Source organism: Saccopteryx bilineata, chromosome 1, assembly GCF_036850765.1.
Source record: "Saccopteryx bilineata isolate mSacBil1 chromosome 1, mSacBil1_pri_phased_curated, whole genome shotgun sequence".
Classification (NCBI taxonomy): domain Eukaryota; kingdom Metazoa; phylum Chordata; class Mammalia; order Chiroptera; family Emballonuridae; genus Saccopteryx; species Saccopteryx bilineata.
In genome coordinates this window covers 56868395-56886157 of record NC_089490.1, presented here as the reverse complement: position 1 = coordinate 56886157, position 17763 = coordinate 56868395, and the positions used below count along the sequence as shown (strand labels likewise).

The 17763-nt window shown below is 39.5% G+C and overlaps 1 protein-coding gene and 1 pseudogene across 1 annotated transcript in view; both read left to right on the top strand.

The window, feature by feature from the left end:
- Positions 1–4225: 4225 nt before the first annotated feature.
- LOC136319223 (acyl-protein thioesterase 1-like) lies at positions 4226–9925 on the top strand (annotated as a pseudogene).
- Positions 9926–13492: 3567 nt separating this feature from the next.
- The window catches only part of ME1 (malic enzyme 1), a 194634-nt gene continuing 190363 nt past the window's right edge, over positions 13493–17763 (top strand). Inside the window, exon 1 of the mRNA XM_066254140.1 lies at positions 13493–14013. Coding sequence (XP_066110237.1) covers positions 13936–14013 — 78 coding nt within the window. The 5' untranslated portion in view covers positions 13493–13935. The remainder of the gene's footprint in view (positions 14014–17763) is intronic.

Genomic DNA, 17763 nt, shown 5'->3' with positions numbered 1-17763 from the left:
TTTTGAGTGTGGACTAAACCCAGTGACTTGCTTCAGAAGAACAGAATATGGTAAAAGTGCTGCGATGTCACTATTGACATTCAGTTATAAAAGACCAACTTCCATTTTGCTCCTCCTCTTTCTCTCTTGCTCTTCTTGCTTGCTTGTTGTATTGAAGCAAGTTGTCATGAATGCTTTGTTCAATAAATAGCCCAAATGTAGCAAACAAGGCCAATCAGGAGCTGAATCCTGCTAACATCTACCTCAGTGAGCTTAGAATCTAATTCTCTCCTGGTCGAGCCTTGAGATGAAAACAGCCCTGGCCATCACCTTGACTCTAATGTATTGCCAGAGCTCCGGATACTCTGGTTTATGGGAGAGGGAGCATATTTGTATGAAAGACTGTACTCAGGAGATTTATACAAGAGATTCATTCATGACAGATGAAGAGACCCAACAGAAAGCACAAAAGCACAGTGGAAATTAGAAGTACTTGCCTTGTGAGAGACCTTGAGACAAGGTACCCAGCTAAGCCGCCTCTGAATTCCTGAATCACGAAATCTGTGAGCTAAATGTAGGCCACAAAGTTTTGTGGTAATTTCTTACACATCAGTAGATAATGAGTACATGAAGAACTACCGTATCTACAGCTAAGAACCCTGATGTTATAATTTAAATGTTAGTATAATGGCCTTTAGGGTAGATGTCTTTCATACTAAGAGTAGCATATTTCCAGCAAAGTTTTACTAAAACTTCAGGTGACTCATTAAAAAAGAAAAAATTACCTAGTTTTGTGGTTCTCCAACAACCTTCTCTCCCTCCAAGTTCTTTGTAGCATTCTGCTTCAGATTCATTTTAATAAGTTAAATAGAAAGAAATATTATCAATGTCTTCGTAAAACTATTAGATTTGATAGTTTCATTAAATAATTGTAGAAATAAGGAGATAGCTGAAAAGAAAAACTACTATGTTTATAAAATACATTTACATTTATATCTGCTGTAATTATTAACAGTTTTGAAATAAGTGGCATGTGGTAGAATATTTATATTTGAACTAACTGGCATATGATGTGTAGATTTCTAAAAAGAATCTCTCTAGGGGACATTCAGTTTTAGGCTGGGTTTATTAAATGCTCTTCCTCCTGTGAGAATATTATGATTATAAAAATTTGTCATAAGTAGATCTGGGAAACAAAAGGAACTTAAACAGAACTAGACCTTATCACTTAGGAAAGAAATAACTCTTTCCTGTGTTTGATAGAGATTTTAAAGTGGCTAATTCTAGAAAAATGTAGTACATTTTCTTCTTTGAAGTATGCGAACTGGAAAGAGCACATATGAAAAAATGGGATCTTTAGGTAAAAGAGAATTAAAATAATGTTTGCTTTGGCCTAGCGTGCGGAGGACCCGGGTTTGATTCCCGGCCAGGGCACACAGGAGAAGCACTCATTTGCTTCTCCACCGCTGCCCCCCCCCCTTCCTCTCTGTCTCTCTCTTCCCCTCCCGCAGCCAAGGCGCCATTGGAGCAAAGATGGCCCGGGCACTGGGGATGGCTCTGTGGCCTCTGCCTCAGGTGCTAGAGTGGCTCTGGTCACAACATGGCGACCCCCAGGATGGGCAGAGCATCGCCCCCTGGTGGGCGCATGCGGGAGTCTGTCTGACTGTCTCTCCCTGTTTCCAGCTTCAGAAAAGTGAAAAGAAAAAAAAAATGTTTGCTGCTCTCTCTATAGCTTTTAATTGTTCAAAACCACAATAAGATTTCAAATTTAAATGACTTTGTTCTTATGCCCTTTTACCTTTTTCTATGCACAGATCTACTTATGAAGAAAATGTACATATTGGAGGAAATATTATGGTAAAAACTATTTTATTCTCATGAGACAGACTTAGTGTCTCTCCAACAGATGGTATCAGGAGAATTTCAAATACAACTATATATAACAATCCAGGTGATTTAATAGTGTATTAAGTAATATAATTTCGAAAATTATGTACCAGTTTCCCTGTAGACAGGGCAAACAAGTCAAAGTGTGAGTCAAAGTCTCTGAGACTTGACCTGGAAAACTTCCCAGTTTTGATTCTCTGAAAAACCAAGTGCTGTTTCTGAAGTGAATTCTAAGAGCTCAATGGCATTATGATAACTCTTTTTAACAGACTGATTTTATAATTTTGCTCTAACTTTGCCCTTTTCTGCTCAGCTGGGCTTTTTCATTTCTTGATCCTTGTTTTTTCCATTGCATCAAGGATGGCTTAGTAAAATATGAAGAAAGGTGAGGTAAGGGGTGAAGAGTTTGGGGGATTATCACTCCCTGTGCAGTTCTGGCTCACTTGATAAAACTTGATTTCTGCCTTGCCCTTATTCTCCACCACATGAGGCCATGGTGGGGGTGGAATGATCTCAGGTGTGTCTAAAGCCCAATTTAACAGCATGATAGAGCAGGTTTCACAGTGTAAAAAGAGAAAAGTGCTCTGAGAATTCACTTTTTCAATTCTGTTAGTTACAGATGATACCATAGTCTGGGGTGTAGAGAGATGAGGGTAGGGGAAGCATAAGGCAAATGATTGGCTATTTCCTCCAACATTTAAAAAATGTTTAGAGAGATTGAGAGGAGAGAAAGACAGGGACAGACAGGAAGGGAGAGAAATGAGAAGCATCAACTCATAGTTGCAGTGCCTTAGTTGTTCATTGATTGCTTTCTAATATGTGCCTTGACAGGGGGGCTCCAGCCGAGCCAGTGACCCCTCGTTCAAGCCAGATACCTTGGGTTCAAGCCAGCAACCTTGGGCTTCAAGCTAGCGATCTTTGGCCTCTAGCCAGTGACCATGGGGTCATGTATATGATCCCATACTCAAGCCAGTGTCCCTGTGCTCAAGCCAATGAGCCTACACTCAAGCTGGTAACCTCGGGGTTTTGAACCTGCGTCCTCAGCATTCCAGGCCAACACTTTATTCACTGCGCCACTGCCTGGCCAGGCTCCAAACTTTTTTTTTTTTTTTGCCTATGGTTCTAGCAGAGATGATTACCTATGTCCAAATCTGAATATAAACAGCCTGGAAATAAACAATTATATGTGGTTCCTGTATCAATATAAATTCTACACTAAGTTGGAAACCTTGAGTGATTAAATGGTTTTGCATGAAAAAGAAGAACCCAAGCTTGATTATTCTCAAATGCCCAAAGTGACTCAATAACTTTCACACCAAATCTATACAATTATTTTCTCCTGCACAAAGTTTCCTCAATTTTCCTTCAAAAACTGGACCATGTCTTCAGGAAAATGGTTTGGTCTTCCTTTTACTACCATGAAAAAATTGATTTCAGTACTTCACATTTCCACTGTGCCTTTGTGCTTTCTGTCAGGTCTCTTCGTCTGTCATGAATGAATCTCTTGTATAACTCTCCTGAGTACAGTCTTTCACACACATGTGCTCCCTCTCCCATAAACCAGAGTGTCCAGAGCTCTGCCAGTACATTAGAAGCTTCAGTTCAGAACTAGATTTGAAATGTCAAGTTTCTGGTGACATTACAGGTTGATAGTTGTGCCTAATGCTGGCTTAGTTGTATTCTTGACAGGCCACTGGATGCTAACCAGATACCTCATGGGCTCCAAGTTAATAAGGTCGATGTATTTTGAGTTGATCCTCATAAACAAAGAATACTCTCACTCTTAAAATTCAAATTAAATAAAGCCACTTAATAAAGACTTTTTGTGTATAATTTTGATTCACCATTTTTAATAATATCTGTTAGAGGTACAAAGACAAATAATTTAATACAGAAGCTAAGGGCAATTTTAAAGCAATAACTAGCTCTTCATTCTAAAGAGAAATAAGTAGTTTTTTGAAACATTTTTTCATGATTGAAAAATTTTACTTGAAAAAAATCATTTTTGATATGTATTTTCTCTAACTATAACATCTAATTTTTAATAATATGTAGCAGAGACTGAGGAGTAAAAAGCTTATCATTTACAGAATTACTTTATTTACAGAATTTCTTTTCTCATGTTATATTTGAAAATCAATTATTTATTAACTCAATTATGAAAATCTATTCTTTAGGTGAGTTAGGGTTAAATGGTAAATTCAATTAAATTGTTATGAAAATGGTTAAATTTCTACAAAGTTTTTAAATTTAAGTTTTATCTTTAGATATTATTCTTTTTTGGTTTGTTTTTAGTCCAGCTTTCCAAAGTAAGGAGAGGAGGGTGGATCCACACAGGTGTTTGGCAGATGGAGGGATTATGAAATTTACTCTCCCAGTCTCAGCGTTGCATTATGTGGTTGGCTTCGGTGACCGCTGGCAAGCACTCCGAGATTTTGAGCTATCCAAGCTGGAGGAAGGTAATGAGGTATAATGCCAAATTGTCAGCTCAGATTAACTTTGTAACAAAAGGAAAAAAGATGAGATTCCTAAAATTTTACAATTTATTACTTTAATTAATTATACACATCTTCTCTGGGTATATTCCAAACTTTAGGGTTTTTTTTCCTGAATATAAAAGAATTTATACTCTCTATAATAACTTCAAACATTACAGAACTATAAAATGAAACAAACTATCAATAGTTTCAGAGCATGTTTTTCCAAATTAAAAAAATTCTCTATCCTTTCAGTATTCAGTGTCCACTATTACTTTTAATATGGTATTCTTACTACAACTAAATCACTTCATGGTCCCAATAGTCTCAAATGCTTTTGCTTTGTAATATGTCGTTTTTTTCAGTGATTTGCTCCTTGTTACTAGCCTAAGTTAGTAACCTCCTAAAACAAATTGGAGATGGTAAAGCTGGAACAGGAGCCCAGAAAAACTGGTTCCAGAGTCTAGATTCTAAACCACTTTTTAATGCCCCTTTGACAAGGACAGTAGCTATTGCTTGTCTAAATGAGTGCTTTCAGCTTCGGAGTTGATGGAATCTTCCTGGGAATATTCCCAGTGGGGGGAAAAAAATCTGCTATAAACATGTAAGTGAGGTCTTTACTGAAGCTATCTGTAGTTACATCTGAAAAAATACTTCTATCATTCAGAGATATTTTCAAATAGTTAAATGAAAAGTATCCCAAGTATTAGGGGGAAAATTAAAAAACATTATAAATATTTTAAAACAATCTTCATGTTATTTATTGCTGAAGTGCTCAATAATTTCTCTCACACTTCACATTTTGTAATTACCTTCTGTATATTGGCTGTTTCTCTTCGTAAGCCTATGTCTGTATACTAGTGCTAAGCCTGAGGTGGAGCATATGGTAAATGTTCAAAAAATATTTTAAATAAATAACCAAGTGAAGGAATAAAGAATACCTTTACAAGATGATGCTGAACTAGATTTTGAAGGAAAGGGATAAAATCTGTTAAGTGCTTCCGATGTGACAGGCACTATTCTAAATACTTTGTGTTGTGTGAGGGAGAAAAATTATTTTCCTTTTCCTTTTCTAAGTTCTTCTGGCTCGACAAAGAATCCAATTATTATAGGACACATTAACAGGAGAAAGTACTAAATTTATTTTGAATAAACGTGAGTGTTCCATAAGAATATGGGGCCCAAAGATGCATTGGGCAGCTGAGACTTATGCACCATTTTGAGCTAAAAATGGGGTTGTGCTTTGGGACTTCAAAGGGCAAGAAAGCAATAGAAAAGCAAAAGTTTGGTAAATAAATGTTTTCTGGGACATCTTTAACAGTGAGACACAGAGAGAACTAAATGGGCTTTGCCCAATTCCCTATCACACACTAGTTTATATTAAACTATAGTTATGTAATATGTTGCTATCTCCCTTCCTAGAACAGGTTCTATATCTAAATTCCTATTAAGCAATTAAGGGGAAGGTCAAAGTTTCTTCTGAGCCTTTTGTTTCTTAAAAATAACTAGCTTAAAATAATATCCCAAAGAATACTTTGGGGTGGCAAACTGTTCACCCTCAATTGTATAGTATGATATGATATATGAGTATAGCTTGTTTATTGTTTTAGTAGAACGTAATTCCCAGAAGCCAAAGACTTTGTATTTTTCAATACTGTTCTTCTAGTGCCTAGATCAGGTGTCTGGCATGCAGTAGGTGATCAATTAACTTTTATTAAATAAATAAATACACACATATTATCTTATTTAAATCCCCCCCCCATAACTACTCTAAAAGTCAGGTTCTATATTTATCCTCATTTTTCAGGTGAGTAATGAGGCCTTGAGAGATTAAATTTTCCAAAGACACAGAGTTAGAGTGTGGTAGCATGAGATGTAAACCTGGCCAATCTGATTCCACACTTCATATCTGTTATGTATTGAGTTGTGCCTTTCCAACAGATATTAAAGTCCTATTCCCTGGTACTCGTGGATATGAAACTAAGATAATATTCTCAGACAATTTTGCTACAGTGCTTAGAATGAAAAAAGAAATAATTCCAAGGAATTGGGAAAAAAAACCCCACACATTTCAAATAATGGCAGCAATGTTAGGAATATGTGCAAATTTTCTCAATCTAAATCTTTTGAAAAGCAATAGTTATTTGGACGTTTGAATTCCAGATGTCTGTTATTTAAATGCAGTCTTACTATTTTAGAGTTTTATTCTATATGCCATGTTATGAACTAGGACTTTGTGAACTTTTAATAAAATAGTTTAGAGAATGAAACAAGTAGGTTGACTAAGAAAAGAAGTAGTGCATTGTAAAGGAAATCAATTTGTTGCATAACATTTATAGTTATAAATAGCTATATAAGTGAAAGTCTAATAAGGTAGTATAACTTGAATTACTATGAAAGTAGTGTAACAATTCCTATGAGGATATCATAAAAATTATAAATATGTATATTTGGCCATCAATCACTTAAAAAATTTAATTAAGGACCCAAATGTCTTGGTTAGATTTGTGCTAATTTTATAGCCACTAGCTGGTCATACATAGCTATTAAGCACTTGAAATATGGCCAACATAAATAAAGTACTCAATTTAATATTTTTATTTTAATTTAAATATGAAATGGATATTCAACTAACGTATTGGAAAAAAATTTTTTTTCTGAAGCTGGAAACAGGGAGAGACAGTCAGACAGACTCCCGCATGCGCCCGACCGGGATCCACCCAGCACGCCCACCAGGGGCGACGCTCTGCCCACCAGGGGGCGATGCTCTGCCCATCCTGGGCGTCGCCATGTTGCGACCAGAGCCACTCTAGCGCCTGAGGCAGAGGCCACAGAGCCATCCCCAGTGCCCGGGCCATCTTTGCTCCAATGGAGCCTTGGCTGCGGGAGGGGAAGAGAGAGACAGAGAGGAAGGAGGGGGGGCAGCGGTGGAGAAGCAAATGAGTGCTTCTCCTGTGTGCTCTGGCTGGGAATCGAACCCAGGTCCTCCGCACGCTAGGCCGATGCTCTACCGCTGAGCCAACCAGCCAGGGCCTTATTGGAAAAATTTTAAGTGTTTTTGCAATAATTTGGGTATATGAATCCTAATTGTATCCAATTGGGTATTATTTCAACTGTAAGTTTTATAAAATCTAAGTACAGAACAAATATTTCTGATAAAAAATTTAGTGTTCAAATTGAGATGTGCTATAAGTGTAAAATACACACTAGATTTCAAAAACCCAGTTGGAGAAAAGGAAGTAAAACATCTCATTAGTAATTTTTATATTGACAACATATTGGCATAATATTTTGGATATATTAGGTTAAATAAAAAATATTTTAAAAATAAATTTCACCAGTTTCTTTTTATTTTTTAAAAAATTGTGGCTACCTAGAAAACTTTAAATTACATATATGGCTCACATATTTCTGTTTAATGGTTGTTGCTGTAGACTAGTTCTTAAAATATGGTAACTTGACCATCAGCATCACCTGGAATCTTGTTAGCAATGGATATTGATGAGCTGCACCTAGACTTACTGAATCAGGGACTTGGGGTGGGGGGCTGGTTTTAAAAGCCCTCCAACTGATTCTTATGTAAGCAAAAAGTTTGAGACCCATTATTCTAGACCGGTGGATCTCACCTTTGGTTGAAAATTAGAATCATCTGGGGACCTTGGGCAAAATGTCCTGGTGCTAAAGCTGCAACCCAGACCAAGTAAGGCAACCAGTCTTGGCCCAGTCAAGAGTGATTTTTAAAGCTCTCCAGTTATTCTATTATGGGATAAAGATGGAAAACCATTGGTCTAGATCAGGGGTCCCCAAACTTTTTACACAGGGGGCCAGTTCACTGTCCCTCAGACCGTTGGAGGGCCGGACTATAAAAAAAAAAACTACGGCCCTGGCCGGTTGGCTCAGCGGTAGAGCGTCGGCCTAGTGTGCGGAGGACCTGGGTTCGATTCCCAGCCAGGGCACACAGGAGAAGCGCCCATTTGCTTCTCCACCCCTCCGCCGCGCTTTCCTCTCTGTCTCTCTCTTCCCCTCCCGCAGCCAAGGCTCCATTGGAGCAAAGATGGCCCGGGCGCTGGGGATGGCTCTGTGGCCTCTGCCTCAGGCGCTAGAGTAGCTCTGGTCGCAACATGGTGATGCCCAGGATGGGCAGAGCATCGCCCCCTGGTGGGCAGAGCGTCACCCCATGGTGGGCGTGCCGGGTGGATCCCGGTCGGGCGCATGCGGGAGTCTGTCTGACTGTCTCTCCCTGTTTCCAGCTTCAGAAAAATGAAAAAGAAAAAAAAAACAAAACCTATGAATAAATCCCTATGCACACTGCACATATCTTATTTTAAAGTAGTAAAAAACAAACAAACAAAACAAAACGGGAACAAATACAATATTTAAAATAAAGACCAAGTAAATTTAAATCAACAAACTGACCAGTATTTCAATGGGAACTATGCTCCTCTCACTGACCACCAATGAAAGAGGTGCCCCTTCCGGAAGTGCGGTGGGGGCCGGATAAATGGCCTCAGGGGGCCGCATGTGGCCCACGGGCCGTAGTTTGGGGACCCCTGGTCTAGATCCTTGATCTTTAAATTGTGCTCCCTAGGCGCTGCTCCCCTTTCCGCTTCCCACCCAGCAATGACATGTCCACTCTGCTTCCCACCAAAAAGGCCACACTGGTGCAGTGATTTTTCTCCCTGGATAGGGAGCTACAGGTCATGGATGTGTTACCAAACTCAAGGGGTTTCCCCTCAGGGTGTTTTATTCAAGGACAAGATGTGGTTCTCCCAAGGTAGTTTATATACCTGTAGCAAGTAAAGGAGACGGGATTCATACCCAAAACTCTGTCTCCCTGAAGGGAGGTTTAGCCATTGCTATAAATACCATTTGGTCAATTATGCATTGATTTCTTCTTCCCAGTTGGCTACATTGATCTGGTTTGGTTCTTGTCAAGCTCATCCTGTTTACAGCTGGTCTGCAAAATACTGTTCTACATTTAAACATTTAGCAAGAACAACATTTAGTGATAACATTTAGAACTGGATGGATCTTGAACCTTTGTCTTATCTAACAGAAGGGCAGAACACTTTGCAGATATCAGATATTCATATATCCAATATATTTACCTTCTTGTGTCTATTACATTAAATGTGAATGTGTTTATGTCTTTTCAGTTTGATAGTATTAGGCTTTCACAAGATTCGCAGGAAGATGAACCTGGAATTAAATAAGCAGCAGAAAATATAAAAGCTTTGGAAGAGCAAAGAACAGTATTTATTTAAGCAGAATTATTTTCTCAGGGAGAAATTTTATCACAGCAGAAACTAACAAGCTTCCCTGGACTCAGTTACTGCTTTTGAATCTATAGGTTCCTATCATTGGCAGTAATAGAGATATTTCTATTCTACAGTGCCATGGATATTGCGACCTTTGATTCCCTTAATGATTGGTTCTCTTACTGTCAAAAAGCTAAAAACGTTGGCAGACCCAGCCAATGTAACCTTTAAAACCTATGAAAGCATAGTTCATATCAACAGGAAATGATGGCTATCAAGAAATTAATTGATAAACTCTTATCTCCACTTGATTGCCATCACTAACAGCCCTGTATAGAAGTACACTAGCATCATTGTAGTAGAGTATAAACTTTTCCCAGTGCCTCATGTTTAGACTTCTAATGTTTATAGTGCTAAACTGTTTTGTAAATACACACCAATGACACAGACTAAATAAATGTCTCCTTGTGGGACACCTGTGGTCTTTTAGTTTTCTATACATGTATTATCAAATATTATCCAGCAGATAGTAGCATTAAATAAATGAAACAGCTAGCTTCTTTTTCCCAACTGTAATTCAGGAAAATAAGATAATGCGATCAGATTTGAAAGTTTGAAAATTATTAGTATGCTTAATAAAAATTTATTCAGGTATAAATGAGCAGTTAAGATATAAATGACTTATATATGCTGTGACTTACTCTGTGAATTTATTCCAAAATTACTTAGTCACCAAGCAGTTTCTGTATTTTTATAATACACGTATTCATATATATTTATACATAATGATTGTAATACATAATAAGAATGAGATGGTATTTATTAGTCCTACTAATAGGGATAATGCTTTTAAGTGTTAATAAAGACTAATGTTGCTTTCTTAAAAAACTGCAGCCTATAGATTTTTAGAGTCTTAGAGGATAAAGCTTTTGTATAAATTTTGCTGAAAAAATAGAATAAGATAAGGGTACATCTCTAAAATATTCTAGTGAAATGACTCATATGGATTTCACCTAGTGCTATAATATTCAAATACCAATAGTAGCATAATAGTTCATCCTTAGAGCCAGGCATATAGCTAAAGGAAACAAGGATATGTAACCCAAAATAAATATCTTTGAGGACCAGAGGAACCTGCAAACAAATCTTACTCCATTTGTTTGTTCCCATATATTTACCTTCCCATAGTTCACCGCCCTTGAAAATCTAAAACTGCTTTCCTTTGTCCCATCAGTTCTCAACAGATGTATATTTCTTTGTTAAAGATGCTCTGTAAGTAGCAGTTGTAAACTATTGCTTTTTCAGTCAGGCTCCCTATTGGTTATCTCCTGTGTGATTGTGCACTGTATGTGTTAATAAACTCTTATTATTTTGTTAATGTCTTCTGGGTAGAGTCCCAGCTGGAATCCTAAAATGGGTAGTATAAGGTTTTGCCTCCCCTGTGTTAGCACTCATTCAACTTGTAAGGTCCCACATTTGACCTTTGAGAGTGGGCCACCCTGGTAAACTTTCTTCTCTCTAATAACAGTGGAATTCTCAAATTACATAAAAGGTCAAAGGTCTTTATTTAATACAGAAACACAAGAACCAGGCATGTTGAGATTTTCAATTAAAAAAAAACTGAATTTATTTTACATAGTAATATATGTTTTTTGTGTGAAGAAATATAGGATCATTTATTAAATGATACAAACCATCATTTACTATATATTTTTTTCTATTAGATTATCTTTTTTTCTCAGAAAGGTAAAACATTTGCAATGCTGTACGTGCTATTAAGTATTTCCTGAATTTTCTGTATAGGTGTATCTCATTTTCTTGCACTTAGCTTTATTGTGCTTCACTTTCATTGATGTTGTGGATTTTTTATTTTTATTTTTTTTTGTTTTTTACAAAGGGAAGATCCTCCACCAGCAAAAGATTATGGCTTGATTTATTGCAATACTTGCCGTATTTGGACTTGAACCTGTAATACCTCTGAGGTATATGCCTGTACCTGATATCTCCATGGCATTAGATCAGAGTACTACAGTCATATTCTAGTATGATTAGAACTTAAACATACTTTGACGATAACTATTTGATTTTGACTTGATTGTATTTAATCAAACATTTGCTTTGACTTTAAGTTTAATATTCTCACCTGTGTAACAGAAACCTACAGGTTTCTAGTCCCTTTGTTTGTGAACCACACTCATTATTAGCATTACCGATTGTGTGCAACTATAGTTCCTTCCAAGAATATTTAAAACAAGATTTTTTTTACGTGTTTGTTTCCTCCTTTTATTTTGGGCAATAAAACCTAACCTTACAAACTATTTAAAAGGACTGAAATATTGCATATTCTGGCTAACATTTATGTGAAAAAATAAGTTCTTGGAACTTATAGTTCCCCTGGCTAGGCCTTTTACTGTTATCACTCAAAATGACTGGAATTCTTTCCGTAAGAGAAGTAAACATAGGGAAGAGGGATGTAAAGTTTACCTGCACTGGCAGGATCTTGTAATCCCTTTGTAATGACGGCTTGGAGGAAGAGCCCACAGACTCTTTTTGCTACTCCCTATATTTACATCAGCTTTCCTATATGTTGATATTACATCACAGAAACAGGAATAGACTAGTAATATACCTAAATTTATGTAATAAGAGCTGCTTTATAATAAGGTTTTGTTGTACTAACATTTTTGTTTGGCCTTCACTATCTTCTGTTTGGTTGCCAGGCCTGTTGTTAAACTGTTTTTGTCTCAGTTAAAGCATTCTAATTGTAATGTGCCTCAGTTAATTTAAGAGAGTGACTTTTGTAAAGTATACCTTCTTCTCAGATGTTTTAAGGTTAATTATTTATGGCTTATAAAACTGACAGTGAAAAGTGTTATTTGAACACAATGAATGTTTTAAAAGAACTCTGCGATGCCAATAAAGAGTTCTTTAACAACTGATTGTAGATAATTCAGAGACTAGGCCTAAGAAGATTCCTGATATAAGTATGGCCAGAAAACAATTACTGTTAACAAGTCATCCTGATAAGGAAAATAACATAATTAGAAATAAAGATACTGGTTGGATGCGTGTCTAGTTTGTGGATATATAAAACCAACAAATAATCCTAAACACTCTCTTTTATAGCATTAGGTAGAGATGAATAGGGCGGAAACCAGGATTTCTATTTAACTGAAAAAGAAACGGGGGCACAGAAATCTTTGGTGTTTGTTGTTACGTCAGACACTTCTTTTGGCTCCGATCTGTTTTTCATTCCTTGAAACTTTAGGTCTAAGTATCAATAAAAACAGAATTTTGGTGCTGTAAAATAATTTATTCTGACTTTTTCTTTTTACCAAAGAAGAAACTGAAGGTCTTAAAGATTGAGTTACTCATTATTATTCAGAGACAGGTTTTTAAACAGCCTGGCTTCTAGAATTTACGAAAATTACATACAGGATAAATGTGACTGTTGATTGGGTCCTAACACATCAGCATTTTAACACACATTTATAAAATGTGTAATCTCACGGGTAATCTACAGAGATTTGTGCGGTGTCGCCTGCACCCTCCTCTCTTGCCTTTCTCCCAGCTCCACTTGGCCCTGGGCTTTCTGGGTCAAGGTTGGTTTCTTCCTGCGTCTTGCTCCCAGCCATGGCTGGCGTCCAGGACTGTGAATAGGGCGATTTGAAAGAGCCTAACTGTAAGGGAGAAATGAAGTCTGAGTCTCATTCGTCAGTCACTGTTGCATGCAAACAAGCCTGTGTCCCTCCCGGGCCCCAGCAGCGGAATTCTTGCACCTCCCTGCGGTTCTGGCCTCCTCTGTTGGGGGTGACGGCGCCCGGGTGGCCAGGGGGCCGGGCCGGGGAAACCCGGCCTTACTCCTCACGTGGGTCTCTGGGATAAGGAAAGCTTTCAGTGCACAACACTTCGACACGCACGTCCCACGCGGAGATGGGTAGTACAGCTGTATTATAAGCGTGATGGTGTTGGGCGGGGGGAGACTACAAGGGCAGGGGACCGACTCCCCTCCCTCGGGCACCCGGGCACCCGCAGCGCCATCCTGGCCTCTGTCTCGCTCTGGTTCCCTCGCCAGCTGGGACGATCTCCTGACATGACTCAGCGATTCTCAGGCTGTTCTGCTGGGGACACCGGCTTCACGCCGACTCCTCCCGGCGCGTCCACCCCTTCTCGCCACCCACGCCTACCACCGGCCCCGGGCCCTTCCCCTTCCCCTACGCTGCTGCCGCCGCCCCAGTCCGCGCCGGGCTCCCAGCAGCACCCACCGCTTGCAGCGCGCGTGCCCCTCGCTCCGGCCCGACCCCGCCGCCCGCCCGGCTGCCCGCTCGGCCGCCATGGAGCCCGCCGCGCCCCGCCGCCGCCACACCCACCAGCGCGGCTGCACAGTGATGCGGAACCCCCACCTCAACAAGGTAAGCCCGCCCGCCCACCTGGCAGCCCCGCGGTTCGGAGCACCTCCTGCCAGTGCCCTCAACTGGGAGTCGCCCCTCCGCCTCGCCTCCTGGCCCGTGCCCGCCGACTGGCCCAGCCGAGGCCATCGGGGCGCCCTCGGTGCCGGCGGAATGAACGGGGCCACCCACCCGGGGCTGTGGCCACATGTGTGATGCGGGGGTGGTGCTGGTGCCTACGCAGTTCGGCATCCCATTTTGGGACAAGAGAAGATGTAACTTGTTTGTAATACTTGTGGCTTCTCTTCTCCCAAGCAACAGCCAAGCTGAAGAAAGTGTTATTGGAAAAGGTGTGCGCATCGAGTTTTTGTGAAGGTAGCAAGCAAGCAGGTAGGCAGGTAGGTCAGCCTGCTGGTGCCTGCCACCCTCCACTTACTGGTTTGACTCGTCGTGGCGATGCTTGGAGGCTGCCAGGAGAGAAGTGGCCCTACTGGTCCAGCCGTGGATCAGCCACCTGGAAGTCAAGGCCTTTTGGTTTCTGCAGTGACACAGTTACAAATCTGGGAATGCGTGGTCGGTGGTTTCTGCCTTGCACACTGGGTGGCCTGATCAAAAAGCCGGGCCCTAGACGTGGAACTGTGGATAAAGGCATTTCTACTTGCTGAATCTGGCCTTCTAGAAATTAAGATTTTTTTTTTTTTAATTAAAAGAGGAATTCCGTGTGCACTCTGTTTAGAGTCCCTTTTGCAGATACTGGTAGCATTTTATTTTTCTTCACAAGTAATGTAGTATAAACTCCTAAGACCTCTCAGATGAAAAACACCTCAGAATTTATAATTTTGCTTATCTAGATACTAAGCAGTCACACTTATTTTATAGCCAGGATTGTTCCTTTTGTATATGTGTATGCTTTTGACATTTCCTTTTTATTTAGTACATGGAAAATGCATCAGTCAGTACAGAGATTTGTTTAGTGATTTTGGTTGTTTCTTTTTCATTAAGAATTGAACCTTACCACCCCCACCCTCCAACCATGTTGCAGGTGACTTTTGTTTGTTTATTTATGAATATGTAAATATATATTTTCAATTATAGGTGGCATTCTATATTAGTTTCAGGTGTATAACCTAGTGATCAGGCATTTAAATAACTTAGAAAGTGATCTCCCTTAATAAGTCTAGTATACACGTGGCGCCATACATAGTTATTATAATATTATTGACGGTATTCCCTATGCTGTACTTTATACCGCCATGATTGTTTTGCAATTGCCAATTTGTATTTCTTAATCCCTTCACCTTGTTTATTCACCTGACCTTCCCAAAATCCCTCCCATCTGTAAACCATCAGTTTCTTCTCTGTATCTGAGTTTGTTTCTGTTTGGACTGTTTATTTTGTTTCTTAGATTCTACATATAAGTGAAATTATATGGTATTTGTCTTTCTCTGGCTGAGTTATTTTACTTAGCATAATAAACTTGAGGTCCATCCATGCTAGCACAAATGGTAAAATTTTATTCTTTTTTATAGCTGAGTAATATTCCATTGTATATACATACCATATCTTCTTTATCCAATCATCTATTGATAGACACTTAGATTGATACCATATCTTGGCTATTATATATGAAATGTCCTTTTTTGTCTTTTGTTTAGCCTTTGTTTTAAAGTCCTTTTCATCTGATATAAGTATTGCTACCCCCGCTTTTTTTATTTTCATTTATTTTTGCATGAAATATCTTTTTCCATTTCTTTAATTTCAGTCTCTGTGTCTTTCACTCTGAGGTGTGGTCTCTTGTAGGCAGCATGTATATGGGTCTTGTTTTCTTCTCCATTCTGCCACCATAAGTCTTTTGATTGGAGCATTTAGTTCATTTACATTTAAAGTATGATAATTATTGGTACATATAGAGTTATGTTATTTTATTATTCATATATTTTTTCTTTTTTTTTCTTTTTGTATTTTTTCTTAAGCTGAAAATGGGGAGGCAGTCAGACAGACTCCTGCACGCGCCCGACCGGGATCCACCCGGCACGCCCACCAGGGGGTGATGCTCTGCCCATCCGGGGCTTCGCTCTGTTGCGACCAGAGCCACTCTAGCGCCTGGGGCAGAGGCCAAGGAGCCATCCCCAGCGCCCGGGCCATCTTTTGCTCCAATGGAGCCTCGGCTACGGGAGGGGAAGAGAGAGACAGAGAGGAAGGAGATGGGGAAGGGTGGAGAAGCAGATGGGCGCTTCTCCTGTGTGCCCTGGCTGGAATCGAACCCGGGACTTCCGCACGCGAGGCTGATGCTCTACCACTGAGCCAACCGGCCAGGGCTATTTTTTTATTTTACAGGGACAGAGAGAGAGTCAGAGAGAGTGATAGATAGGGACAGGCAGGAACGGAGAAAGAGATGAGAAGCATCAATCATTAGTTTTTCATTGCGACACCTTAGTTGTTCATTGATTGCTTTCTCTTATGTGCCTTGACCGCAGGCCTTCAGCAGACCGAGTAATCCCTTGCTTGAGCCAGCGACCTTGGGTCTAAGCTGGTGAGCATTTTTTTTTTTTTATTTTGCTCAAGCCAGATGAGCCTGCGCTCAAGCTGGCAACCTCGGGGTCTCGAACCTGGGTTCTCGGCATCCCAGTCCAACGCTCTATCCACTGAGCCACCGCCTGGTCAGGCTTATTCATATTTTTAATCGTTTTTTTCTTCTTAAAGAAGACCCTTTAACATTTTTTGTAATACTGGCTTGTTGGTGATGAACTTAGCTCTTTCTTCTCTGGGAATCTCTTTATTTATCCTTTGATTCTAAATGATAGCCTTGCTAGGTTGAGTAATCTTGTTTATAAATCCTTGCTTTTTATCACTTTAAATATTTCTTGTCAATCCCTTGTGGTCTGCAAAATTTGTGTTGAGAAATCAGCTGACAGACTTTTGAGAGCTTTTTTGTAGGTAACTAACTGCTTTTTTCTTGTTGCTTTTAAGATTCTCTCTTTGTCTTTAACCTTTGGCATTTTAATTATGATGTGTGTTGGTGTGGGCCTCTTTGGGTTCATCTTGTTTTGGATTCTCTGTGCTTCCTGGACTTGTATGTCTGTTTCCTTCACCAGGGCTGGTAAGTTTTCTGTCATTATTTCTTCAAATAGGTTTTCAATCCCTTGCTCTCTCCCCTCCCCTGCTAATACCTTTGTGATATGAATGTTGTTGCACTTGAGGTTGTCACAGAGGTTTCTTAAACCAGTCTTATATTTTTACATATTTTTTTAGTTTTTGCTATTCCAATTGGATATTTTCTGCTACCTTGTCTTCCCAATTGCTGATTTAATTCTCTACTTTCTCTAATCTGCAATTGAGTCCATGTAGTGTGTTCTTTATTTCAGTTATTGTGTTCTTCATTTATGAGTGGTTCTGTTTTATGATTTCTCTTTCTTTGTAAGTTCATCTCATTTTCCCCTTCGTTAATTTAACATCCTTATAACCAGTGTTTTGAACTCTGCATCTGGTAAATTGCTTGCCTCCTTTTGTTTAGTTTTTCTGGAGTTTTGTTCTGTTCTTTCATTTGGGGCATGTTTCTTTGTTTCTTCATTTTGGCAGCTTCCCTGTGTTTGTTTCCACATATTAGGTAGATCTCTATGTCTCTCAGTGTTGGGAGGGTGGCCTTATAGAGTAGTTGTCCTGTGGGACCCAGTGCTGCAGACTTTCTGGACATTTGAGCTGGGGGCTTCAGTGGTGTCCCTTGTGTGGTTGTGCATGCCCTCCTGTTGTAGTTGAGCACATCAGTGGGGTTGA